Raw genomic sequence first — 27,084 nt, 5'->3', positions numbered from 1 at the left:
TATTGCACCAAATGCATCGACGAAAAGTCAGTGTAGATTACATTAACAATATATGAAATCATCGGAAGTTTGCCATCTGAACATTTACTTTCATTTGTCTTGTAATTATTGTTACCAAATGACATACTGCAGCTCTTTAGGTGCAAACTTACTCAAAATTGATTAAAATATGTTTAATAAACTGTGTCCTGTAAATCCACAGGAGAAAAATCTGATATTAAATCATCTTTATTTTGTTAATTCACTGGAAGGATAAAAAAAAAAAATGCTCAGACTGCAGACAAGATGAGACCCAGAATCATTTTAATTACATTGAGCTGTTACGATGGTAATTTCTCAAGAATAAACGGACACATTTTCACTTCCTTTTATTCCACCTTTATTGGGTGTAATTTTCAAAAACTACAAATCAAGATTTTATTGGTATATTGATTTGAATGCCATCATTGACATTTATTACAACTCCAAGGCTTTAAAAGGCTTTTTATGGATTTCAAACATCCAAAATCATTTTGACAGTGGTAGTTCTTAAAACCAGCAGAAAAGAAAAGAAAAAGTCTAACAGAGGGGAGTAAGGATACGTATGACAGCTGCACAGAGTGGCTTGATTGTCTTCAAACTTTGCATATGTGGAGTCACACTCATTCCCTCCTCCTCAGTAGTCACATCAGTTCTCATCACATGTAAATGAGTAGTGTTTCTCACTCTGAGGCATCAAGTCTGAGGGGGATTCTGTGTCTCGCTGGGATCCAACAGATTATTTCAAGTTTCATTCAACACATGAATTAATTCATTCATTACACAGAAAGGCATCTTTTCCTTATCACGAGGGCAACGTCATGCCGTGAACCATATTTACCATGGACCAATAATCTGTTCTACCCTCAATCACTCCTTTTAATAAAAGAAAAAAAAAATAGCTACAGAAATGCATTTCACATTAAAAAAAAAAAAATTAAAAAAATTAAAAACCGCTGTTTCACATTAGAGAAACACAACACAAACGCATGAATAACCAAAAGGAAATCAGTGCACTGGACATTAAATTTAACCATAAATGACAGTACAAAATGTGGAGTTTCTAATCTGAATGTAATTTCTAAGGCATCTGTAACATTGTGACATGACTGCTAGCAAAGTCAAGCACACACATGAAATATTGCAAACTGGGCTGAAGGAAAGAAAAAAATAGATACAACTAAAGACAGTGTTAACAGTTCTTTGTGAAATCCTGAACAGAACATGTTACAAAAATATATATATTTTTATCATACACTGACTTGGGAGTTTAAATAAAAGTGTTAGACGTAGAGGGGATAAAAATGACATATGATGTGATGAAGTTACCTACAAGGTTGTTTCCAGAGCTAAAAGGCAAAACTTTGGTGAAGCTGTGAACTGGCGGTAGAGGTGAGGCATCGCTGGAGCCCCAAAGTTTCAGTGTAAAGACTTGAAGCAAAACAAGATAAACAGACAAAAAGATTAAAAAAAAAACAAGATGCATATCTGAAGCTCCCCTCAGCTCCGTCGCTCTCTCTTGAAGAACACCCAAACAAAGAAACACTATCTGGTCATTTATTTTTGGTGGTTTTTCTTCTGTTATTTTAAATAAAGAAATATATATACATAGATTATAATATGTACACTTGTTGAGCGGTTTCAGGCTGCTCTTTCAGTGATGGCTTCGCCTGAGGTGATGCTTAGTCTAGAATAAAAACAGTCCCTGCTCAGCTTTGTGCTCCAACTATTGTTCTATGGACGATCAGCAGTGTACAAGGCTTACGGTAAGGACAAGTACAGTCGAAGGTTTGTCCTGCTTTTTGAAGGTTGAATATTTATTAGCAGAGTTACGAAATGGAGATCTAAAAAATCTCTTCCTACTAAAGATCGAGTTGCATTCCGACAGAAACGTGCTGGGTTGACATTAACGGATAACTGAGCTTTTCCAGAACACAGCTCTGGATTGAAGAGCTTGTGGTGGAAGGTTGAAGGCATCGGCGGGTCTGAGCCTGAGAGGGAAGAGCGGGAGCAGCTGTCGGTGTGCCTGCAGTCACCTCCTTCACTTCTGCACGTTCAGGTACTCGCCACCCTTCACTCCAGAGGGCAAACGCACACATTAACACACACGCACAAGATGGAGAGAGAGGAGGGATAAAGGTTGTGTAAAAATGATAATGGTGTAATGAGAGTACTACACTTGGCCTGAGCCAGTTTAACATTTGATATCCACCTGATCGCTTGGTGGTTGTTTTTCCCCGTTGACCCCGAGGAGAATCGCTTCCTCTGTGTTGTCGCTCTTCATCTCAACCACGATGTTGTCTTTGTTGGACTTCTCTTTGGTGCTGCGAGACCAATAACATGCTCCAGTTAGAAATACCGAAACCCGATGTTCACCTGTCCAACTGCAGTGAGAGATGATCACAGCTGGGAGATAGCTCAGTGTTATTTTACATCCGCTTTTAGTGGAATCGTTCTGTGTCATCGTCCTACAAAATGAAATGTGTTATTGAGGGTTTTTTTTTTTTAGTAAGTTTTGTCTGATCTAATGCATAACATTGGAAGACAGGTTATTGTGTTTTTAATGTGTTGTCTCCTTGTGTGATATATACATGTGTCAAACAGCATGGTGATTACAAAGTTTTGCTTTGACTCAATTTTCACAAAACGGTTTGTTTGCAACCTCAACACATTAAAGAGAACAATACAAAAAAAAATTATATATTCTTTATTTTGGCCTCCAAATATCATACAGTAAATCACACAAACTGCAAACATGATTCGAACGTGGATGCTGCTGCTTTACACACAACTTCAACCGAACAGCATGTCTGAGATTAGTGTCACCAGTTCAGTATTCGACCAAATGTGAAGTACGGTCACAATCTCCCCTTCTGTTTCTCAGTTAATGGGCAGAAATGTGCTTCTGCAGAATATTATGATGTCACAGTAAAGTTGACCTTTTAGACATAAAAATGGCATTTAGTGTTTCCACTAAGGGGCAGTTTACAGAAACAGTTTGTAAATGACACTGTGTTGTGGAAACTGAGCCATCATAAAGAACTGTGATAAAGGTTTTACCAATGTCTTTCAATCCCAAAGATAGTTTTAACATCTCCTTATATTTTATGAGACACCATATGTTTATGCAATAAATTGCTCTCATTGTACTTACAGGTCTTGCTTGCCGGATCGGCCGCAGATCTTTCCCTTTTTGTAGAGGAAATAGAGCACGCTCCCCAAGATGGCCAGCAGCAGGATGCAGATAATGATGACTGCAATGATAACACCATTGTTCTCTAATGGAGTAGAAGCACAAATACAACCAGAGGGTTACTCACTGCAACTGGATTACGAATGAGATTATAGCCACAGTCTGAAACAGGCGGAGGTGCAGCCGACAGCGTTTTACAGTGCGTCCAAAGATAATGTAGCATTAGCGTCCTCCAGGTGACCTAAACCAAGAGAAAAGAAGATGCAAGAGGATCTCAGGCTGCAGCAGGAGAAATGTGATAATACAACAAACGGCATGACAACATGCACAGGAAGAGGTGAAGGTGATGAACAAGCCAATGATGGTTTGATGTTTTGTTCATCAGGAGAGGAGGGTCTGATGAATGCTGGGAGGCGAGACAGCGAGGGAGGTGCCATGGAGAAGAAGTGGAAGGAAGCTTTTGTGCTTGTGCGTGAAGGTGGGAGAGAATCGACAACAGTGAAACATACAAACCTTTCTTGACTTTCTCTGGTTGGATAGCTGTTGTTGTTTTGACTGAGAAAAACCAAATGAGCACAGGTATTGGTGGGTGGCTGGATGTATTAAATAACTCATATCAGCAGGACACACAGACACACACACACACACAAACACAAACACACAAACACAGGCGGTTAAGACATTCAGCAGAGGCCTGAATAAATGTTTAATTTGAGGCTTTTATCTGTGATTTTAAGCTAAACATCAAATCTGATAGGTAAACTGTGGTCAGTGGCACGACTGTCATTTCCCAGAGTAGCCCTGTTTAATCTCATTTAACAGCGCTTTGAGAGAGACAGGTTTCCTCTGAGTGGCTGGAAATTTCCTGGCATGACATACAGGGAGAGAGAGAGAGTGGAGTAAAGAACAGAATAACACAAGGCAGCGGCCATAATGGGAGTCAGGAGACTCGCTCTGAGTGCATTTGAAGCATCAGCTCCTTCATAGAGTCGCACTGATGATGTGTGTGTGTGTGTGTGTGTGTGTGTGTGTGTGTGTGTGTGTGTGTGTGTGTGTGTGTGTGTGTGTGTGTGTGTGTGTGTGTGTGTGTGTGTGTGTGTGTGTGTGTGTGTGTGTGTGTGGTTTTGGTTGTGCACAGTGTATATATCTGCAGGTCATAATGCTGACAGAAAGGCTCCACTTACTGCTCTTAAAGCTGCTGCTCTTTGCAGAAGGTAAACTATCTTAGTCACTTTTTTTTTTATTCTCGTCTGATTTCATTGATCATTTTGTGGGAAGTTTTTATTTTAACATACTTTGTAAGCATTTATTCATTCTCCTATTTTAAGATCACATGTATGCAAAAAAAAAGTTTTATTTTACAATAACTTAAGAAGCAGAAAAAAACGCAGCTTTGCTAACAAATTAGTCAATGAGACACCTTGCAGCAGAGATATTAATCAGAGTGATCACTAACCAACACCGCTGTAATGACCCATCAGTCATGACACTGTTGTAAATTCTGCTGCTTCCAGGTGCTTTCTAGTTTTCCTTTCTTGCTCTCATTCTTTCGGTTTGTGAACCGAATAACACCGAACAAGCAGATGAAAAACCTTTTCTGACAGCTGAAGAAATCGATCTCAGTCAAGTCCCTTTCATGAGATTTTGTTTGTTTGATTTTTCTTTTTGTAGTTGATCGGACTGGCGTGGTGTGAAGCAGGCAGTGCAGAGTCACCGTGGCCTTACCTGTGGTATAGGAATTGGTAGTGAAGGTTGTAGTGGTGCTTGCTGGTGTTGTGGTGTGTGTAACTGAAAACAGGTAGAGGGACAGATGGGAGGACACTCCCTGTTAACACACTGGGGGGGGAGGGAGGGGGTGGGGACGACATTTAACAGCGGCACAGCTTCACAGCGTCTCGCAACACAAATGTCCAGAATCACAGGCAACACGTTACAGCACATGGCGGACATCGAGGCCCTCACACTCAGAAAAAACTAACACAAAGGCACACAAATAAGGGAAGGAGAACAGAAGGAAAGGGGGAGGTGAGGAGGGGAACAGATAGAGACGTACACATATAAACACAAAAGAGCACAGACAGGAAACAAAAGAAGCAGGAACTCACTGGCTTTGATGTTGAAAGTCAACGTGTCGGCGCCGTACTTGTTGGTGGCGCTGCAGACAGCAGTCATATCTGAGGCCACCTTGACAGTGAGCTCGCTCACAACATCGTCCTCAGTCTTTGTCTGAGATGCTTCATTGTGGACCTGCCGTTAAAAAAAACAAAAAAAACAGTTAAAGACAGAAAAAAAAAAAAGCAGGTCCAACAACAAACAGGTCAGATTTAAAGAAATAAAGAAAGAAAATCTTCAAATTTTGCAGAAATGTTAGCACCTCTGTAGAGCTGCACAGCTGCGATTTGAGCTGAATACTAACACTAACACGCCAAACAATGCTAATATTTAGTAGACCGAAGTGGCCTGGAAACCAGGAATGTCCAAATAAAATTTCATGGCAGTCCAATCAGTAGTTTCAGATGTTTCAGGCTCGACTAAAGTGCCTGAAAACAGACCAACGCTGCCATTCATAGAGTCAAAACTCTCCCAGTCAGGTAAATTACTGTACCTATAATCAAAACACGGGGCAAAATGCTTTGTCAACTAATGTACAGCCTAATCTACAGTCCACCAGACAAAGTGAAATCCGGTAATTATGTGCTGGAGAACCGCTCATTTTTCCTCGTATAAAAAATTAAACCCTCCCATCAGTAGCTTCTAAGTTTACAAATAACGTCTTTTCTGTAATGTTTTTGAAGAGCGCGAATGGCATTTTTCAAAATGGACCTGACAGTTGAAGTCTTATGGGTATTGAGAATAAATCTGAGAGCACACAACTGGAATATGTGCATGTCTGTTGCATCTAAGCAGAGAATGAGAAGCTTTCTTTTGCTGTACCTTTCCATCAGAGGTGGTCCAGATAATTTCAGGAACAGGGAAGCCTCTGGCGCGGCAGCTCAGGTCGACTGTCTTTTCATAACTCTCTATTTCTGTCGAGTCCTTCTCCGTGATCTCTGGACGGCCTGCAGAACAAGGAGTGAGAAATAACAACCCTGATAGCTCTGTGATGGTTATTACTATGTTGTAATCTCACAGACTGAAAAAAAAAAAAAAAAAAAAAAAACGCCACTATGAGCAAAAATACAACTGAAAATACAGAAAAAAAAATTGAAAATTGAACATAAACACAATTAAAGCTGAAATTGCATTATACATTTTCGAGTAGATTGATTGTCTATGAGAAAGCAATGTGATATTCAACATACAACGTCTGTAATCAGACTCACCCTTGACATAAGCATGAAGTGTGCTGCTGCTTTCCATCCCCTCAATCTCAGGAACAGTCACAACACACACATACGCCCCCGCTGTGTCAAACGTAGCGTTCTTCACGATCAAAGTGTTACCCTTTGAAAACTCCTCTCCGTCCTACACGCCGGGGCACAAAAAGCTAATTTAACTCACACACTGACATGCGCACCTCTAAATAAAAGACTAAATCATCTTCAATCAGCCGAAACCGACCGCTAATAATGTGCTGCTCAGGGTAGACACGGTGTGAAGCGATGGGATTCTTAATGCATCTTCATTAATTTGTTGTTACTCTATGTAGTTGTGGCTCATTTCTAAGGCTGAGTAACCGCTGTTCCTCCAGTGAAAAGTTCACATACAAAAGCAGAAAATGTATATTTCCATCACTTTAATGCCGTGTTAAGAAATGGAAGGTTTCTGTCTACTGAAACAATAGAGGGCTTTTAATTTGAAAATGGATACAGGAAGTGTTGAGTTTTGTATTAACAGTAATGTAGTAACTTTAACGGGGCGGACGGGAGCAGATCAAGAGAACTGCCAACATTTTATTTCCTAACTAAAAAAGTGAGGGAGTGTCATTCTGGTGCGTTCCAGCAGCACAGCACGTGTGACTGTGTGTATGTGTCTGACCTTCAACCACACTGTTTCTGTGTGGAGAGAAGAGAGGGCATTACAGGTGGCCTTCAGCTCCTCTCCTTGGGCCACCTCAATAGTGCCTTGAGGCGTCACAACAGCAGAATCGAGATCTGCACCCACGGAGAGAAAAACAAGAGACAAAGAAATCAAAAAGACAAAAAGGGGGAACATCAGACACAGCAAACGTATTTGTTGTCATGGTTACAGATCAAATCTGTGCAAACTCCTTACAGTTGACAAACACTGTGGTGTTTGATGAGATCCCCTCGAAGGTCTCCATGTCCGTAGATGTGCACACGTAAACGCCACTGTCCAGACGGGTCACATCATCCAGCACCATTATGCTTTTTTCCTTACCCTCGTCCTCCTAAAAACACCCACAGTAATATCAAAACATATACAGTCAATATTAAAGTCCTTCAATGCTCAGGAAAACTGGAAATATAAAAGATGATGTGATGCAGTCATAACCTCCAGAACAGCTACTGTTTTTGTCAATACATATGCAGATGAAGATGAAGTAGGCCTAAACTGGGCTGCTGTCTTTGGTACACAAATCACGAGTGTTGATTTTCTTACTTTTGGGCGCTTGATTGAAAAGATTGAGGACAGAGGATTCCCGTTGCCACGGCAGTGAAGCTCGATCGTGTCCCCTTCCTTGATTTTACCCTTTGGTGACTCAACCCAAATATTTACTGCAGTGGCGGGATCTGAAACAAGAGAGAAATAAAAGGTCAGACTACAAACCTGAACTCTTATAGTAAGGAAAATGTAGAGTGTCTGGCCTACTTAAATAGCGAAATCTTCAGCTGCAGTGCTTCTGGCTAGACTGCGTCCATCAACAAACACAAAGGGTAAACTAGAAAAGGATTGTCGTTGCATCGGTGGCCGTGTATTGGACGCAAAAAAAAATTAGCGAGTGACTTGATAGTCCGTCCCAGATCATTTTTAGTTGTTAGAAGTTGCAGTAATGGTTAACTGAACATTAGAAATAGGAGGGGCAGTCAAAAATTGACCGTTGAAATGCTTCAGAAAATCTGTGACAATGAAGCAATGAGCCAGGCGAAGTGTTTAGAGTTATATTTGCGTCTCAAGAGGGGCAGAACGTCACCGTCCAAGACTAAAGAAGGTTCGTCAGGTGAGGAGCAACCAGTCGGGTTTTCTCTGACAGTCGCTGGGTTGTGGACCAAGAATTCGTCCTCCAGAGTCAGACTGCCAAAAGGCGTCTGAGGGAAAAGACTCAGTGCAAACAACCAGAACTGTGGCATGTTGAAATCTTGCAAGCTTCTCGCCCGTAACAACGCAATTGTCACGGCCTACCAACACGACTCACTGGATTTGACTCCCGACCTTTATCAATTCCCCAAAGTTTTGACACAAATACGCCCAAACCCCTCCCTACAAAAACATTTTCAACTCAGGTTCTGCTTTTGCTGGTGATTCAGACTAAATAAATAAATGATGATGTAAAGTTCTGTTGGAAGTATCTTACTGTGTAAAGAGCCCTGAGACGGTGTATGTTGTGATTTGGCGCGATATAAATAAAGTTTAACTGAGTTGAATTAAAGCCCGTTAGTTCCAATGGAGGGAAATATTAATGATATAATATGTTACAATACTTTGGACAATGGTGTGCTTCAAACTTGGAGAAGTTTGTGGGAAACTTCAAGGTCCTTTCTTTTCTCAACATTAAACCACGTCCACAAGTGAATGTTTGGTTGTAGTTTGGTGTGGACAACGTGGCCGAGCTGCACGGAGCCCATCCAACACCTCTGGGATGATCTGGGACAATCTAGTGCAGGCCATGCCTTGATATTTTAACTTGTCAAACTCACAGTATACAGTGACGTTAATACGTGTGGTTTCGGTCATGCTGGTTGCTCCAGGAAGGAAGAAGGTGACCTCGCAGTAGAAGTCAGCATCTTCGTCCTCCTTCACCACCTTCATTCTCAGCTCACTTGTGACTGAGTACAGACCACTCGACTCTCTGGTGATGAGCGACAACACACTCAACTCTGGAAGACAAAACAAATTAACTCATAAGGCAAGGGAGGGAAAGCACAACCTAAAACAGCAGAAGTCCATCGCAGACGTTGATGTTAATCCACTCACCATCCGGAATATTGCGGAGTGGCGTGAGATTTCTGTACCAAGTGATGTTCGGCTTTGGGTATCCATTTTTGACTTCGCAAACTCCAATCTGTGGGAGGAGAGAGATTCAAAGAATAAGCTGCAGTTTGGCAGCCATTTCATTTTTTTTTTTTTTATCTTTGATGTTCATGATTCAAAGCTTGCCAACCTTAGATGGATGGCGTTCATTGACTGAGATTCCTGTTCGCACACTCTCAATAGTTGGAGGGTTTGGTGCTTCTGCATAGGAATTAAGAAGAAAAAAAAATGTTCTAATTTCAAAGAAACATTTATGTCTTCTGGCAGCTAACGATTGGCAGTTTTGAGGAATGTGAAATAGTCTCTGAATTGTCTAAAATAATAAAAATGTATTAATGTAAAAATGTTTTCAAATGTCCATTTTGCTTGTGATAACGGCCATAAATTGAAGTGTCACCAGAAGCACTGATAAGCAGTGGACTATTATTTTAAGCCCTGAAGGCATGACGAGGGCGTGACCCACCCAACTCGGCCTCTTACTGGTTAGTACTCGATGCCTGTGTCGATTAGGTTCGTTAGATTTAGCCATGAAAAAGGCCAACTGGTTATTCAAAATTCCCCCTATGAATCTTCAAACCGAGTCGCTGGTGACACAATCAGATGGATTGACTTAATCTGAGACGGTCCAGTTCACACTGCTGCAACTTTTCCTGCAGCGGTCTAAAACAGTTTTGTCTCATCCCAAATCTTTTGGTCTGATTTGAGCTTTATCCTAAATCTCGAGCTGTTAGCTTTTTTTAAAGGCTAGTTTCTTTACTGTTACTCAAACCATCTGAAATTAGACATTCTCTCAGACCGACTCTTACCAAACACCCTCAGCTTCGTGCGTCCCTCCCCAATCCCGTCTGTGAGAGTTGTAATGAGGCAGACAAATTCCACTTCGTCTTCCACCTGCACGTTGCTGATGGTCAACACTATCTCTTTAGAGGCTCTGGTGACATTCACGCTGATCCGGTCTGTGTACGGCGTGCTTTGGTCTACAACCGTCATCAAGGAGCTCTGGTGGTAGATTCTCTGCTTCTGTCTCGAACTTATCACCTAAAGGTCAGAGTTCACACACAACAAACATCACATTTATATAAACATCAAACCTGTGTGTGTGTGTGTGTGTGTGTGTGTGTGTGTGTGTGTGTGTGTGTGTGTGTGTGTGTGTGTGTGTGTGTGTGTGTGTGTGTGTGTGTGTGTGTGTGTGTGTTAGGCTTGATGATACTCACATAGTGCCACTCCATCGTCGTGGCACCGATGCCGTCATCTGATGTAAATATGCAGGTGATCCGAGCTGTTTGTCCCTGTAACACCTCCACTTTGTCCTCCATGTTCACCTCCACAACGGCCCATGCTGAGAGAGAGAAGGAGTGTCGTCGCTGCTTAATATGTCTGTTCAACATAAATACAGACCTCAACCTCACGATTGCACGAAAACAGAAAAAAATTGTAGAATTTTCCTTCTCTCACCTTGTCCGCCTTGTATTCCTTTTCTCACTTACTGTAATCACTATTAGTCATATCTGAATGAAGTCAAAAATCATGTCAAACTAAGTTTTAATCTAAATGATTATGAAATTAATGATTCAAAATATATATATCTAGTTATTTTACAGAAATGCTCTCATCCACAACATACAAAGAGATATGATCATTAAAAGAGTGCCAGTCAAACCTCAAACAAATAAAAACGATGTGATTGACATTGCATTTACATGTGTTTAATGTCATTAGAGGAAGGTTAAGATCTCCCCGTCACTCCAAACAGGTGATTTCATTGTCTGATGCCGTTGTTTTTTTCGTCTCTGTAGTGGATGTTTTCGTCCAATGCTTCATATGCATCATGAGTTATTCTATACGTCGTGAAAATTGTCCCAACAGGTGCAGGTAACTGTAGCCTGTAGGACAAGGACGTACCGGCACTTTGCTAGCAATATTGAAAAATAAGGATCCCACTATTTAGCATCCAAACCGACCAATCTTGACATTAAAAAACACATTTATAAGCTGTTCAAAGTCGCACAGAAGACTTGCGACTTAAACTGATGTTAGCTCTGCTGTGTACTAGTCCTTTTTCAAAGCAGACAGTAACAGCTCTGACTGATTATCATCTTTTACAAGGACGTGAATTATGCTGAAGAAACAGCACTTGTGCATCCACAAACTCAAAGGAGCCATGGAGGCAAAAAGACGAGAAGAAAGTCATGGTGGGTCAAAGGGAAGAGAGAGATGCTATGACAGGAATGAGAGGCCCACCCATGTCCACATTAATGTGCTGCATTCCAACATGTCACCCTCTCACAGGAAGAAAGACCCAATTTACTGGCAGTATAGTAGCCCCACTGTTCCTTCACGATCTGTCTCTAAGGAACGACTGGTTTTCCCCTTCCAGGATCTCTCGACATGACGCATCCTACTAGTCTATAGGAGGGACCCCCCCCCCCCCAATTACGCTTTACATCACAGTGTTTCAGTAGATGTACGACATGCCAACGAGAGATGCGGCCTGGAGGTCAGGAGGCTGCCAGGTTTGATTTAGCTTTTCCTGAGTGTCTGTTCATTGTTTCAATGCAGCTGTCACGCGGCGGAGAGAAGTGATGGCTGGAAATATCAGAGTTCCAGAAAATGTAAATGTGATTCATGCGTGTCCTGCGCTGACCTTCTCCAAATTCATTTTCAGAATTGCATAGTCATATACCACATGTATTATTGTGTCTCAAAAACTGATTTTGTGCAGGAGAACTGATCTAATTACCACAATGTAAACAACAGTCGATGTCAGTCAGACCATTGTAGAAGAAAGTCTCTGTCGTTCCTTCACCCAGTCTGTGATAACACCGCTCACATATTTGTAAAATGTAGGCGCAAAGTCACCACAAGCTGAAGACGTCAGTCTACATACAGCAACACGTTCCTACGCTCAGTGTAGACCAAAAGTTTAGAAGGCAAAATGAGATCAAACACATCCATATAGCTAAAAGATCAATGTTTAGGTGCTCCTGGTACACTTGTTTTAGTATTAAATATAAATAAATATGGCTGTCGCAGCACTGCCGAAAAGGAACTCTGTAAACAAACAATGCCTCATAAAAACAAATGAATCATTTCACATTCACTTTGTTGTTTTTTTCAAAGATACTTGTTGGACAAATGTTTCAGAAAAGCGTGAGAGAATCAGGAGCAGTACGATAAAGTTTTAGATCCGTGCTCCTGCAGTTAAAGTGAATTACCATAACACCAGGGCGGCCTGCTGATGAGCTCATTACCCAGACACATCCCTGCTTCACTCCTGGCGTTTCCTCGCATCATCGTGTGCATGAATAACACACATTTACAGTACTGATTATCCCCCAAATTCAACCTCTGACCTCTGCAACAACAACAAACATGCCTCTCTCTTCAATACCCTCGAGCCCCCTCCTTAATTCTCTCTCCCTCTGCTGTGTGTTGCTGTTTACTGCGGGCTAATGGAGCTGGACGGATGCTTTCCTGTTGAAGAAATCCAATTAGTTTCTCCAACACAGACATTTCCTGGCCATTAGCTATGGAAGGACAATGCTGACTCACTCGCAGCATCTCATCCCTCACCTGAGGACTTACCTACGGTAAGAAGAAAATTCAGAGGGGCAACTAAGATTTTACTTTTGTAGTTAAGTCCAAAGGATTCACAAACTCTTTCCCCATCCTGCCTGACAGCCGGAGTGTGTTTACTCATGGGAATCTCTATCATATCTCATCAGTAACTTCATCTCCACGGAGCATCCATCAGAGAGGCTGGCACTGCAAGGCCACAGATCGATCTTTTGGGATGATGAGAGAGCAGATGCTGGGTAATAGTCTTAAATCAGTATGACAGAAAAAAGATGAGTATCCCCTCGGACAGCAGCATGCTGGGAAAGCTGGGTCTCCCCCAGTTTAAAGAGCTCCCTTCTGCAAACAATATTGTCCCCCTGATGAGTGTGTTTGACCTCAAGACAGTAATTTCACATTCAGACGTAAAACTACTGGCTATTCTAATTATCCATTTATTTGCAAACCATTTTTTCAATAATCAATAAATCTTGGTCTACAAAAGGTCCCGAAAATGGTCAAATGGAGCCGATTTGTTTCATCCAACAATCCATTCAGTTTGCAATCATTCAGTCCAAAAACTGTATTATGACAACAGCCAGAGTCATAAAAAGTTATCTTCAGCAACAAACAGAACAAGTAGTCCTGCAGAAAATGGTGTGGCCCTCACAGAGCCCTGACTTCCAGTTTTACAAAGATAGACTTTGACTATGACTTAGAGCCAACTGATTGTCAGACATCGACATCTAAATCTAGATGTTTTACTCTCTTGACCATCTTAAAAAGGACAAGCAGGCTGAATTCTTGGTAAATTATGACTTTCTTCAAATTAAACAAAATGGTTGAACAACCGCAACACACTGCAGCTCCCTTCAGGAAAGCATATTCAACCTTTTTTGTTCAACAATAACAAAAAGACATTGTATTGGCAAAACCCAGCAAAAAATTTTAAACACAAACTTGGAGGAGGACACCAAGCTCTTGGAGCCTCTGCATTGTCATATAATGTGAAAACATTTTCTAAAAGTGAAGAAAACCTTGAAGTGACTTAAGATATTAAATTTTTTTTTTTTTTTTTTAAATCAAAGTTTAATTTAACAAGAATGGATTCAGCTAATAAAACATTTCCTACATTGCAGAAAGAGGGGGAAAAAAATCCTCTCAAGAACGGCATTGTTAATATTTCAACAAAAACAGAGATTTTGCTTTGATTTATGAAGCAAACCATCAATGGGTCACACACACACACACACACACACACACACACACACACACACACACACACACACACACACACACACACACACACACACACACACACACACACATCTCAATAAGTGTCAGCGCCGATAATCGAACTTTAAAGAGCTCTCATGTCTGTTCAGCTCTTACAAGGCCATTCCAGTCGAAGCTGCAGGTGTCCCTCCCCCAAAACACAGCTCATCCCGCAAAGAGGGTGGATTGTATTCAAAAGTACCACAAAATTAGGTGCACTCAAAGATAAGTTATAATGAAGCCCACAACACCCCCCCTCCTCCTCTTTATGAAGGCAGAGCCAGACAGGATAAGATCATATCAAAAGGAAATCATATCAAAGCCACAGTATGTCCTGACAGAAGCTTTGTTATCACTGCTCTCCACAGACAGAAACTGATTGTTTTGTCAATAGTGAAATCAAAGGTTCCTGCCAGGCTCTGAGCGTCTGTGGAGGCTTATCTACTCCTATAGAATCCCCTTTCATTGATACTTCTTACTATGAAAACAAGCACAGATAACATCCATTTAACACACAAAGCTTCCCAAGTGATGAGAAGACACCAGGATAAATCATTTTTAAATGTTTCAGAGTGTGGCTATAGACTCGTCGGTCTTCCCTCTGGCAGGTACGGTAGACAGATGAGACGTGGCATGTGGTTGTTCAAAGGAATAAATCTGTTTTTAGTTTCTCACATTGATGGTTTCACTGACAGGCTGCCATCAACCTGCGCTCCACCTGTCTGCTCTGGCAACAAGCCCAGACCGCAGATGGTCTTCGGTGAGGGAGAGGAGTGCCACTTTGGCATTCAGAGCAGGTAACCGTACTGTGCTGTTATCGACTGGGTGGCAACATGACGGCTCGGGTGCAGAACATGGTCCCACAATGATTCCTGAAACTTAGTTTGAAAAACCTTTTTTCCACTTTTCTTTGGCTTGGTTCATTTTCCTCTGTTTTCTCTTATACAGATGATGTACATTGTGCTGCATAGATGAGTTGTTGTTTTGTCTTAATTGTAAAAATGTAACTTTAATTGTTGTGGAAACAACAATCCAAATTCAATGAAATCTTAAAACTATCAAACTAGCTCCCTGGCTATTGCTGCTGCAGGCATCTAAATCTAATGACTTTGTATTTCATGAGAGAAGTTGAATGGGAGCCTATGGAGCCGGATCCGTTTAAAATCAACCCCTAGCGGCCCTCGCTGGTATTTCAGTTTATGGCATCTGCACTAAAGAGTGCATTCTTTGCAGCCACAAATTTCAGGTCAGCTTGTCCACTAGCTTTCAAAATATATTTTATATGGATGGACAGATTGACATCAACCCTTAAAGAAAGCACTTTCTCATATCTGACTGGAAGAATCTGATCAAAGCAGCAGTGACTGACAGGATTATGGCTGAGGTCAAGGGGAAACAGGCACACAAAACCTGAGATTTGTTTTCAGCCCGTCTGTCTGGAAACAGTCTGGCACACATGCATTCACACTGAGGTCTTAAAGCCGTATCTGACGACTGACCTGAACTTGAGACTCGATTTCAGCACTAAACACATTACTACATGGTTTGTGAGCATCTCAGAGGACAACTAGCACATGAAACACTTCCTACTCTGCTACGCCTCATTCACAACGTTTCAAACACTTCTAGTGAATCAGAAGGTGCCTTTCTGCGCTCTCTAACAAGCCGTCATGGGCCGTCTGGAATCAACGTATGTAGAAGAGAAGAGCATGTCATTTTGTCTGCATTACAGTGTCCTTATATAATCACTTTCCTATACCCAGAAGTTTCAGACTTTAACACCTTAACATACTGTGTTAATATTTACATTGCATGGATTCCCTTTCTTCTGGTATGAACCACCGATCTAAAACATGAAAGAATGACTATGAATGTCAAGGGAGGAACATATCCAGATAGCAGAACCTCCCTGTGTGTGTGTGTGTGTGTGTGTGTGTGTGTGTGTGTGTGTGTGTGTGTGTGTGTGTGTGTGTGTGTGTGTGTGTGTGTGTGTGTGTGTGTGTGTGTGTGTGTGTGTGTGTGTGTGTGTGTGTGTGTGTGTGTGTGTGTTTTAGCTATGTGTCAGGTGACACAGCACTGCTGAGAGATATGGGCAGCAGAGAACAGACAGCACATGGGAGCATAAGTATAGTCATCTTGAAGATAACAAGGGCCATATTACAATTTATTAGTCAAGTGAGAAAATCAAGCCAAAAACTACTTTCAAAGATACACAGGAGCAATTCATAATACTGTAAACTGATGATAAAACTCAGATAGAGTCAAATCTTGAAATGGGACTGAAAATGAACATGTTATCAACTGAATTTTGAATACCAACGTTGCTGAAGCCACTGAGAAAGCCTGGTTGCCCCTGAGTGTTGGTATGGATCTAGGAGATGCTATCAGCTGACCTACAGTAAGCAGGCGACAAAGGGTTTAGGGGTTCAACAGGTCAGACCATTTAAGTATTGATACAACAATAATCTCAAACTTAATCCTATACAGGACAGACAGCCGGAGTACGAATACCAGGATAGGAGAAATGTGCCCGTGCAGTGAAGATCCTTGCTGCAGGAATTTAAACAAACTGTAACCGGGATATGAATGTCAGGCTGACTCCAACATACATCATTGCAATAGTCCAACTTCATTGTGATAAAAGCACGAGAGACCATCTCAGGGTCCTTAAAAGACAGAAAGGATTTTACATGCAGTTTACAGTAAATTGCTATAGACAGGATGAAATATTGTCAGGTGGCCGGGCGAGAGGGACTAAACACCACAGGTTTTTTTTTTTAAATTGAGAGCATTTGAGACAGCTTTTAAAATCAGCCAAACTACATGTTAAAACAATAACAGAGTAGTCAGTGTCCGGTTTCAGGTATATGACTGTCATCAGCATCAAAATGACGAGTGTTTTAAAAATCTACCTACGAGGCAGCACCTACAATATAATGAGAACAGTCAAATAAATTAAAATGATCATTTATATTCTAAATTTACTCTCTGTACATTCGTACTGAAACACAGCAAGCAATGACTCCGTGTATACTCGGAAAGAAATATTTTCCATTAAACATGCTGATAAAATGAAGTGACAGCTCGGTGGCATGTTTCCAGCCCTGTCACATCTAAGAATAACAATTGCCTATCAAGCTTGTTTGCTTACATGAGACAGCAGAATTACAGTGCACTGACCCGACTGAAACCAGAAATAGCAGCTACTTCAAATCATGGTGAGACATGAGGGAGAGGGAGCATGGGAAAACAGTGCTGCTCTTTGTATGAATGTAAATAGGTCTGACAAAAGTGAATAGGGTGTCGAGTTAACCCGAGGAAACAGATAAATGAGGGGAGAAACAGAAAAGAGAGGGAGGAGAGCAAGTACAGGTGGCAGTCAGAGATGTGTGAAGAAAGAGGTTGTTGGGTTCTCTCGGACTTGCGGTGGCCTCTGACATTCATCACACACTAATCCCTCAATGACACGCTTACAGTATCTCAGGGAGAGAAGAAAATGCAATCAAGTTGACGGTAAAAGCTCTCACTGAGAGGAGAAGCAGAGAAAGGCTCGACAAACTTTCATTTGCTGCTGACAAGCTGCAGGATGTCAAGTTTTTATTCCTTGTCACGTCATAAAAAGACGCCCTCAGAGCTGCATTCACTCCACACAGCAGCCTTCCAAGAAGAGAAAAGATGAGGCAGCATCACTCTGACAGATAAACGTAAAAATGTTGAATTTTTGTCTGTTAGTCTTTTTATTGAGCTGTTTATATCCTTGGAAATGTTATCCTTCCTTTATGTTTCAGTCTTTAACCAAAAAAAAAAAAGTTCGGCTGAACTGACAAATTTCTACGGCTCTCAAGATTTTTACACAGTGTGAAATTACAAAGAATGATGACTCAAGGGCATCCTGTCTGAACAATTAAACACCACAAACAGCTCTGTATGCAACATTAAATCATTCAGTGGTCATGTTCACTTTGTCAAGATTAAAGCAATTTCCCTGCAGGGATAAATACAGGTTTTCGGATTCTGATAACACAATATTCAAAGACATATTTATTTGATGTAAATTGTCTGGCTCTGACAACTGAGGTTAATGTGGAAGTGCAATACCACTGAAGATCACTAGGGGTTGGCGCAAAAGGGCTCTGGCTCCATAGGGTCCTATTGAACTTCTCATAAAATACAAAGTCAATACATTTTTTTCCACAAGTAGCTAAAATCACTCCTTCTGATCAGTGCTCTGTCGGTCCATCTGAAAATAATGCCCTCGTTAATTACATATTAGGCCTGAAAAAGCAGCACATTTGTACAGGACATTTGTTTGATTGACAGGCCTTTGGTCTAGTCAGATTTCCGCTGTAGGTGGCCGGGGCGTAGTGTCCTCGGGTTTCCAATCAGATCGCGTCAGATCCACCGATGGCTGTTCCTCAGCTCGTCCAAATATGCTCACTTCCGGCTCCAAAAAAACAAGATGGTGAAAGCTGAAAAGCCAAACTCAACGCTTCAGAAGTTCAGTTCACAAACTGTCATAGTGTATGCTACAAACCAACTTCAGACCAGCATAATTTCATTTTAAGTAAATACTGATTGAAATGCCAGTATTTATGAGTATTATATAGTTTTAGTTTTATAGTATAAAATATAATGGTTTGGTTAACAATAATGCTCCCACATCTGGTCTTGAAATGCAAATATAAAAAGTCCAGTTGCCTTTGACTTCTTACTTCGAGATATCACATCTCCAGGGAGACTGGGAGTCTCCACAGACATATCTGAGGGATGGACAGATGCAGTTTGTTGTCCCCCTCCATGTGATGCATTTCCAGAACAGTAGCCCCACTTAGTTTGGGTCAACTCTGCTCAGTTAAATGGTGCAGGAGAATGTTATGAGAAACTCTCGAAAACGTAGACACTGAAGGCCTTGTCACACATTCATCAATCACATTCGTCACGTGACCCACCCCAAGGAATTTTAAAACACACACACGTAGCACAGGACTCTGACTCATGAATCCCCCACAGGGCTTCTGGCACGGCGGACACATTTCTCCATAAACTCAACGTGCAGCAGAGTTTATAATACCATGAACGAGCCACTAAAATAAAAGAATGACGGATTTTTCTGCTACGCAGCTCAAGAAACATACATGATGTGCGGCCATTATTTGCCAATAATAACATTTTGTAGCTAACAATAATGCGAGCTGTAATTCTGCAGAGACTTCATGGATTCTTTGATCCACAGTTAATGATGTTGCTCGTTAGGGATCTTTCCATGAACCCACAGATTCGAGGCCCCAGTGTTTTTACTCCTTCTTCATAAATATGCATGCCTCCTTTTATCCTGTTTGTTTGCATTAGCTGTTACAAGTTACCAAGGCTTTAATTTATTAATGAGGACTCTAGTGACTTAATTAAAGTTCCATCAAAAAGGAGAAATTTCTAACACTAGTCTGGTCGCTGCAACCTTTAGCTGGGTGGATGACTCCGTTCCCGCTATGTTGGCCGCACACAGGAACTCTCCTGAAGTAGTGAGGACGAGCCAGCAGCACCAAACAGAAATAGCATGTAGAAACTGGACTCCACAGGACTTACAGGAGTTTTAGGTTTGAATGAATCAAGATAGGAAGAATAGAAATTAGTAAACTTATTAAACCAAATGTCAAACAGTGGGTCAACTTACTTCAATTTTAAGTGCCTTGTGAGAGTTTTGATCAATGGTGGCGCGATGCAGAAACTTTTTTTTACAGAAAAGTCCCTGTTTTGTATTTTTTTTTATTTTTTATTATTGTGTATGAGTAAGCAAGCAAAACAATAAACATCCTGCCAACGGTTTTGCACTATTCCACTGATTTACATTTGGTGCACCCAGAGACGAGCAATGTGACAACAAAAGCGGTGTAGAATTCGAAGATACACAAAGTGTGTTTTCAGGTGAATTCCCCTTTTTATCCCCTTCTGATGTTGCGCATACTAACGATCGATCAACTGATTAAAGAATAAACCGTCATTTTAATTGATAATACAAATAATCATTAAATGCAGCCATTATAAACTGCACTGCGCTTGCATTGTCAGTGCAGACTCTGTAAGGGTTCAGGTGATGTTTTAATTGCCGTGTGCAGAGACAAAGAGACAGACCGTGGCAGCTGCAGCAACCGAACTGCACATTCCCACGATGCCACAGAGAAAACAAGGTCAACTTGTCACACTGACCTGCCAGACACTTTCGCTGACACACACACACAGATCCCCGGGGTTTAAGAGCCGAATGACGGCAGTGTACGCTCAACATGCCATCAGAATTAACGATTTCCAAAAGGCGGAGGAGACGAAGGAGACAAAGAATGTAAATACAGTGGAGAGGATCAGAGTGGACCACACAACAGGAGAGATGGGGAGGGAGTCACGCTGCTCTGATTTCTCCTGGTGATCTGATGTTATATTCCATTTCAACGGACCACCTGTTGTAGAGATCAGCCGAGAGTAGCCCTGGCTCGGTTCTCAGCACGCCAGACTCCGTCTCTCAGGGGGGGGGGCTCTGCTGACTCACAACTGTGACAACAGTACGCTAATAGAGCTGATGGGTCTCCTATGAGCGCACGACTGATAGTAGCAGTGGTGGTACACTTACGGTCAAAGAAGCAGATTTAAATTGAGCAAGGAAATGAGGAAAAAATGCTTAGCAAGTATCGAGGAGCCGCTGAGCAAAGTAGTTCCTGTCCCACATCTCTAGCAGAGCAGCAGAAGAAAGCTTGTGAGAGCATTTAAAATTCAGTCCACCCAAATATTAGATGTCCATCTTTGAGATTTCTGCTGCCGCCTTAATGCTGTGAAGGCGCAAGCAATGTTGTTTGTGGTGTTCGTAACATTGAAATATTACATTAAAATTGTCTATCCAGCGAAAACTGCTCAAAATCACAACTCCCTTCACCTCCATACAGGGGGGAGGGCAGAAATGACACTAATGGAACTCCTTCGCCAAATAAAACTAAATCAGCTGCATGGCTGGAAGTAAGAGAGATTTTTGAATTATTTTACGATTAAAGGTTTAAGGAATAGTTCAACGTTTTGGGACATTTTAGTTTCCTTGAAGAAAGTTTGATGAGACGTTGGATAGCACTCATCAAATATTTGGCTTCAGTCAGTTAAGCTTATCACGAAGACTATATACAAGGTAGAACATCTAGTCTGGAACCTATAAAACTCACTAAACCCATTACATTATATCTTGCTTGTTTAATCTATTCAAAGATTAAGTGTTAAAATTCCAATTTGTGACTTGGGCTATGTGCTGGACTATTTCTTAGATGGGTGCAGTGACTTCCTGGAGTCTTGTCATCACAATATCTCCTGTAACACTGATATTATTGAGTGATATTATTATATTATTATTATTGACTGATATTATTATTGAGTTGGTCTCAAAGTCGTTGAACTATTTTCTCCAAACTTAATGCAGTACACTTTTTCCTTTCACGCTCCCTTTTAGAAACTGAAAAAAAAAAAGAATAACGTTCCCTTAAACCCCGTGTAAAGTGGATGCATTTTACCTGCTGATAACAATACTGCGGAAACTAGAACAAAGCCTTTCCTGCTGCACTTACAATGAACTTGAGCGTGAGATAGGCTTTGTCTAGTGTTTGCTCAGTGCAAAAAATGTTATTTTCTTCCTAGTCAAAACTCTGTCCGGTGTCATTTATCTCACTTAACTTTCACATTATATCTTGCTAATGTGAACCTCGACGACCTGGCAGCGCCAGAGCAAATCATTGTTCTCCAATGAGTCACATTCATAAACTTTTTTTTTTTTTTAAACATGTGGACTCTTTACTGCAGGAAATCACAGGTGAAACTAATTACAGTGGTGATTTCTCTTTTGCAGCAATAGTAATTGTAATATCAGAAGCCATTACACCTATTTAACAAGTCAAAATATCTGCACTAATAAAGAGCTCTTAAATTTTATAGTTCATCCCATAACTTTTGCTTTTCGATGAATACCCAGGAAAATAAAAACATTCAGACTGCTGGAAAATAAATCCTTTTTCCCTCTTTGATAAGCAGCTCTTTGGTCTTTCTCTCAGCAGTTACACTCCAAAGAGAGTTCACTCTCTTCCCCAGCCTTTGATAACAAGACCCTCGTAGTTTCTACACTCAGCTATTTTGATATACACACAAACACATTAAAAAAAAAAAAAAAATGTGTTCAATATATGACTCCTGACTTCACGTGGGATGAGGTCATATTCCCATGTCCGACTCCACGACTCCCATAATATGAAAAGAAAAAAAAAAATTACTCCCAGGATCTCACAATTCTATGCCTACTCACATTACTGTGTGTGTGTGTGTGTGTGTGTGTGTGTGTGTGTGTGTGTGTGTGTGTGTGTGTGTGTGTGTGTGTGTGTGTGTGTGTGTGTGTGTGTGTGTGTGTGTGTGTGTGTGTGCGTGTGTGTGTGTGTGCGTGTGCGTGCGCGCGTGCGCGTGTGTCTCAGTGGGCCATTTCCTCATGCCTGGTCCCATGGTGGTACAGACGCCCCCTCCATCCTCTTTCCCACGTCCCCCACTACAAAATGGTTTCCATATCAGCCACTCTGCGAGCAGTCAGAAATAAAATAACACACCCTGTTCAGAAGTATGGGAAAGGCCAACCGGGACACTGTTTTAGTGCAACGTTGATTGAGACGATACAGAAAGAGAGAGAGGGAGGGAGAGAGAGAGGTCTCATGACATGGCTTCACAAGTATGAGATGTGTGCTGCTTGCTGCTGGCATTTTATGGCTAAAGATAGATTGCAGATACACACACAAACACACACTGGAAGCTTTTTACCCTTCGACTCAGAGGATGAGATACACAGCAGCAGCAGTAGCAGCAGCTCCCTCCTATTTTGCTGCAGGTAGCAATAATGAAACCTGAGATTAAACTAAAAGTGCCAGTTAGAAAGACAAATGGTCCGATGGCTAAGGGGCAACACTCGTTGATTAGTTACCCAAAGTTTGTCGTGACGCCACTGGTGTGTGAGATAATGTGAAAGAAACAATAGGCGTGAGTGTGTTCAGACCCATCATAAACCTTCAGTATGTGTTGCACTGAGATGTTTCTCATATGAAATAAGAATATCTGTCATTTCAAAGAGAAAACCCTGACAAAGATCAAACTTCTGTTGTACGTAATAAGATGGTAAAGATATAGACCTCATGAAATGGGCAGTTTAGACGCATAGTAACGTCCTATGGGATGGATCGTACCGATGGGAATCATTTCCATATTTATAGCATTTGCGTAAGATGACAACGAACAACAGCAGTATACTTGAATGGCTGAATAATTCATTGATTTGTCAGTGTGTTGCATCCAGCCACAACCTCCTGTTTTAATGGCTAATAATAAATCAGACTGTAGGTAAAGTGAGGCTTCTTGAGGCGCTAACTAAACAAGTTTAAATCTCCAAAACAGTGGTATTCGATTTACGGGTAAAATGGGAATGTGTCCACACACTTCCCAAAGAAACACATCCCTCATCACAATAACATCATCACATTGCAAAAAACAGAACCAATGTTGATGTGAACTCATCTGTTGCTCGCATGCTTTACTTGCCAAAAGCTTTTGCCTCTTTGTCACAGGACAAATGAAAAGGTCGATTTGAAATGTCCTACATGCTGTGATCTGAGTTCCCGGGTGTTTGTGCAGCATGATGTCGCAACGGAACGATGAAAACAATGATCCCCATTCACTGTATCAGCTGTTTCTACTTGGAAAAGGCTGATTAATGAATCAGACAGAATCAAATCATATCAGGCTGCTTCCTACTGAAGGTCTGGTGTCACCCAAATAGAAAAAAATATTTCTATGTCATTAGAAGAGAAAGAACTTTGAGTGAAAAAATAAACTCAATGGAACAAACTGATGATCCCTGATATGGCACAAAAACCTACAAATGTAGCTTAAATGATCCCTGAGACAACACGGACGATTGGGAGGAGAGCAAACCACAAAAGTTAACTACTAAAGCAGGGACCTACTGTAACCAAACACTGTAGCCACGGCAAACACCAGTCTGCTCTGCGGAGTCAGCGGCCGTGTCGGGGCTGAGGGCTGCTAGGTTGCATTAGGTTAAAAGGATCCTAATGTGCATTCGATCAGCACAGAGCATTATTTCACGAAAACAACATCCATTATTAAGCAGGGTGTTCAACTAACGGAAAAAGAGACAGAGATCTCGACAGGCTTCTGATCACCACTTGTGCCAGAGCAGCTCCTAGAAGACAACTTTAGAGCCCGGGATCAACCAGAGTCTGAGCAGCTCAGGCTTTCTTCTGGAGCTCAACTGTTTGCCAGGCTCCCTTCTGGTCTTTCTTCAACACGCTGTCTGCAGTGGTACTGAGAACATAAGGAAGCAAATGCAGAATGAAGAAAATATCTTCATTCTTTATTGCTGTCACCAATATAACAAAATATTTGCAGACCAATATAACAAAATATTTGCAGACCAATATAACAAACAAACACACTTTCAAGAACCACCGAGCATCCATGAAATTGCTGCAAAATGAGTCAATTAAGTTACTTAATTTCAGTTATTCCGACTGCATGAATCAGTTGTTACTGTAGAACGACTGCAAACGATTCCCTATGAAGCATGGCCAGGCCTATATTGTCACACAGTGAATTTGGGTACGCCAGGCTAATAGTATAGGACATGAACATTTCAGCCCAAGTAAGTTACACCAGTACCCCCTATCTCAAAGCCTGCACCCTGTGGAGGAAACTCTTTTCAGCCACTTTAATGCAAAACCTCCTTCTATCAGTCACCCCCTAAACCTCATGACCGTAGCTGAGGACTTATACTATGCATAATTTCTGTATTTAGTTGTTGCGTCTGAATTTGAGAGCATTTTTTTCTGTGATGTGTAACTCTGTATTTTTCTAAAAGCTGAACATGCTGTCAAACTGGTGTGTTTCCTTACGCTGCACTGAGCTCTGAGGACCGCTGCCGTTTTGTAGTAGAAAATCAGAAGACTTGCAGAGATTTGAGCTCTTCAAGCCTGAAGCTTTGGCTGCTCTTATTCTCGTTGATCCTAGGATCTGAAGATGTCCACTGCAGACATCCACCAACTAAAGCCCATGTTTAAGGCCAGACTCATGTCCTAGTCCCATCAACCCACCACAGGCTAACCATCCTGACTTAACTGCCCCCTCCAGCCACATTTCTTCCCCCAACACAGAAGCACAGATGATGGGTTTACTAGTGATATATCATTTTTATTTCACAGGAGCTGTCCTTCTGCAGTTGTTAGCCACTGTCGCCGGTAGATGAGCGACACTGAAGTCTCATTTCAGTCACGTTAAAAAGCAAAAGAGACCAGCAGCAAAAAGAGGGGCCTCCCCCCCCCAGACTAGTGAGTGATTTTCACACATGGGCAGCATTTAGCAGAGGGACAGAGAGAGCTCTGTGTGTGTTTGACCTCGGAGCTGGTACAAGAGGTAGAGGCGCACATAAATCGACCTCAAGACCAATAAAAGACTAATTCTACACCAGAGCAGCAGCCTTTATTGGAGATGTTGTCAAATTTGACAATCCTCTGCAGCCACAGCTACTAAGCAACAGCCTTTATTCCCACAGGTTAAATAACATTTTCAAAGCTTTCTCATACCATTTGAAGGTTCATTAAATATTACTAAAACATGTCTATGTGGTGTTTGATCACAAGTTAAAAACACACATTGCTGTGAGCTGAAGTTTGAAGTTGCCTCTGCTGTGGCTTCTAAGTGACCTTCAGTTTACTTCACAAATCTAAAGCACGTGACTGTTTTTTTTCCTCCCCTCAAATTCCTCTCATGAACACACTTTCTTGTATATCATGCTGGATAAAATCTATCTCACAGTGAGGTTTACTCCAACAGCTTTCTAGTTATGCCTCAGAGAGAAGTCTGCAAACCGCATCTCACACGTTTACACTGGAACCTTTAAGCCCGTCTTCGTAGATTTGCTCCCATCTTGTCGGCATCAGATACCATATTTCCCAGGTACTGGCTCTGTTTCAACATCCTGCCTTGTGTTCTGCTGCTTTAATGTCTTATTGATGCTTTCCAGGGTCGCAGAGTTGCTGCCTGGATGCTTTGCAGCTCTGTGGATGCTCATAAAAGCTTCTTTCCTTTGATAACATTTCTTAAGAAACAATTCTGAAGAGACACTATATAATTTTTTTTTTAAAAGACACTTCTTAGTTGTTGTTGTTGTTTTGTTTTTTTTTAAATCATCCTGTCACATAAATTACATATAGTCTGTGCTGGCTACAGTTCTCTCTCTCAGCCTACCTATGAACCTCTTTATGTTTGTTTACAAATAGAAAGGTCTAAAAAAATCTTTACGGACACACAGTAGAAGAGGTGATGTGGTTATCATTCCCAAAGAGTTTACAATCATTCTGGAACAAAAGATTAAGAGCAAAGATTTTGGATCAAGCAACATGAAGACCGTTGCAGTTCATCTGCCTTGACCCATGTGAAGGTTGCGTTTGTGCTTAGATTTCTGACTGAGCCATTTCTCAGACCCTGCAGAGCGACACTGTATTATCAGAGCTGAATTTAATTTGGTTCATACACTGTGTGCCCAATTATTAGGCAAGTTGTATTTTTGAAGATTAATTTTATTATTGAACAACTACAGTGCTCTCGGTCAATCCAAAATGTTAATAAACCTCAAACCTGAATATTTAAGAAAGTAAAAGTGAGGTTTAGAATATCTAGAATATCTATGTGTGCACAATTATTGGGCAACTATTAGTGTGCAGAACTATTATGCAACTGAATGAAAAACAAAATTTTTCCCATCTCACTTGTTTATTTTCATCTGTTAAGGTGAGAATAATAAACAAACAACTCAAAATTTA

The 27,084-nt window shown here is 41.3% G+C and overlaps 1 protein-coding gene across 5 annotated transcripts in view; it reads right to left on the bottom strand.

The window, feature by feature from the left end:
- Positions 1 to 353: 353 nt before the first annotated feature.
- mcamb (melanoma cell adhesion molecule b) overlaps positions 354 to 27,084 on the bottom strand; it is a 37,168-nt gene continuing 10,437 nt past the window's right edge. The window contains exons 2-17 of one of the 5 annotated variants that reach the window (XM_069690282.1): positions 10,579 to 10,703; positions 10,171 to 10,402; positions 9,495 to 9,565; positions 9,308 to 9,395; positions 9,031 to 9,210; positions 7,775 to 7,905; positions 7,427 to 7,562; positions 7,190 to 7,305; positions 6,535 to 6,676; positions 6,146 to 6,270; positions 5,317 to 5,458; positions 4,937 to 4,999; positions 3,725 to 3,766; positions 3,173 to 3,296; positions 2,231 to 2,342; positions 354 to 2,094 (exon numbers count right to left, since the gene is read on the bottom strand). In XM_069690282.1, coding sequence (XP_069546383.1) covers positions 2,092 to 2,094; positions 2,231 to 2,342; positions 3,173 to 3,296; positions 3,725 to 3,766; positions 4,937 to 4,999; positions 5,317 to 5,458; positions 6,146 to 6,270; positions 6,535 to 6,676; positions 7,190 to 7,305; positions 7,427 to 7,562; positions 7,775 to 7,905; positions 9,031 to 9,210; positions 9,308 to 9,395; positions 9,495 to 9,565; positions 10,171 to 10,402; positions 10,579 to 10,703 — 1,832 coding nt within the window. In that variant the 3' untranslated portion in view covers positions 354 to 2,091. The remainder of the gene's footprint in view (positions 2,095 to 2,230; positions 2,343 to 3,172; positions 3,297 to 3,724; positions 3,767 to 4,936; positions 5,000 to 5,316; positions 5,459 to 6,145; positions 6,271 to 6,534; positions 6,677 to 7,189; positions 7,306 to 7,426; positions 7,563 to 7,774; positions 7,906 to 9,030; positions 9,211 to 9,307; positions 9,396 to 9,494; positions 9,566 to 10,170; positions 10,403 to 10,578; positions 10,704 to 27,084) is intronic. The other 4 variants (XM_069690273.1, XM_069690290.1, XM_069690299.1 and 1 more) reach the window with 4 other exon arrangements.

This window comes from Brachyistius frenatus, unplaced genomic scaffold (assembly GCF_029030835.1).
Source record: "Brachyistius frenatus isolate BFR_SWC_R1_liver_20210118 unplaced genomic scaffold, ASM2903083v1 Contig_1, whole genome shotgun sequence".
Taxonomy (NCBI): domain Eukaryota; kingdom Metazoa; phylum Chordata; class Actinopteri; family Embiotocidae; genus Brachyistius; species Brachyistius frenatus.
Note: the sequence above shows the minus strand (reverse complement) of the source record. Positions and strands in the feature narration are given on the sequence as shown.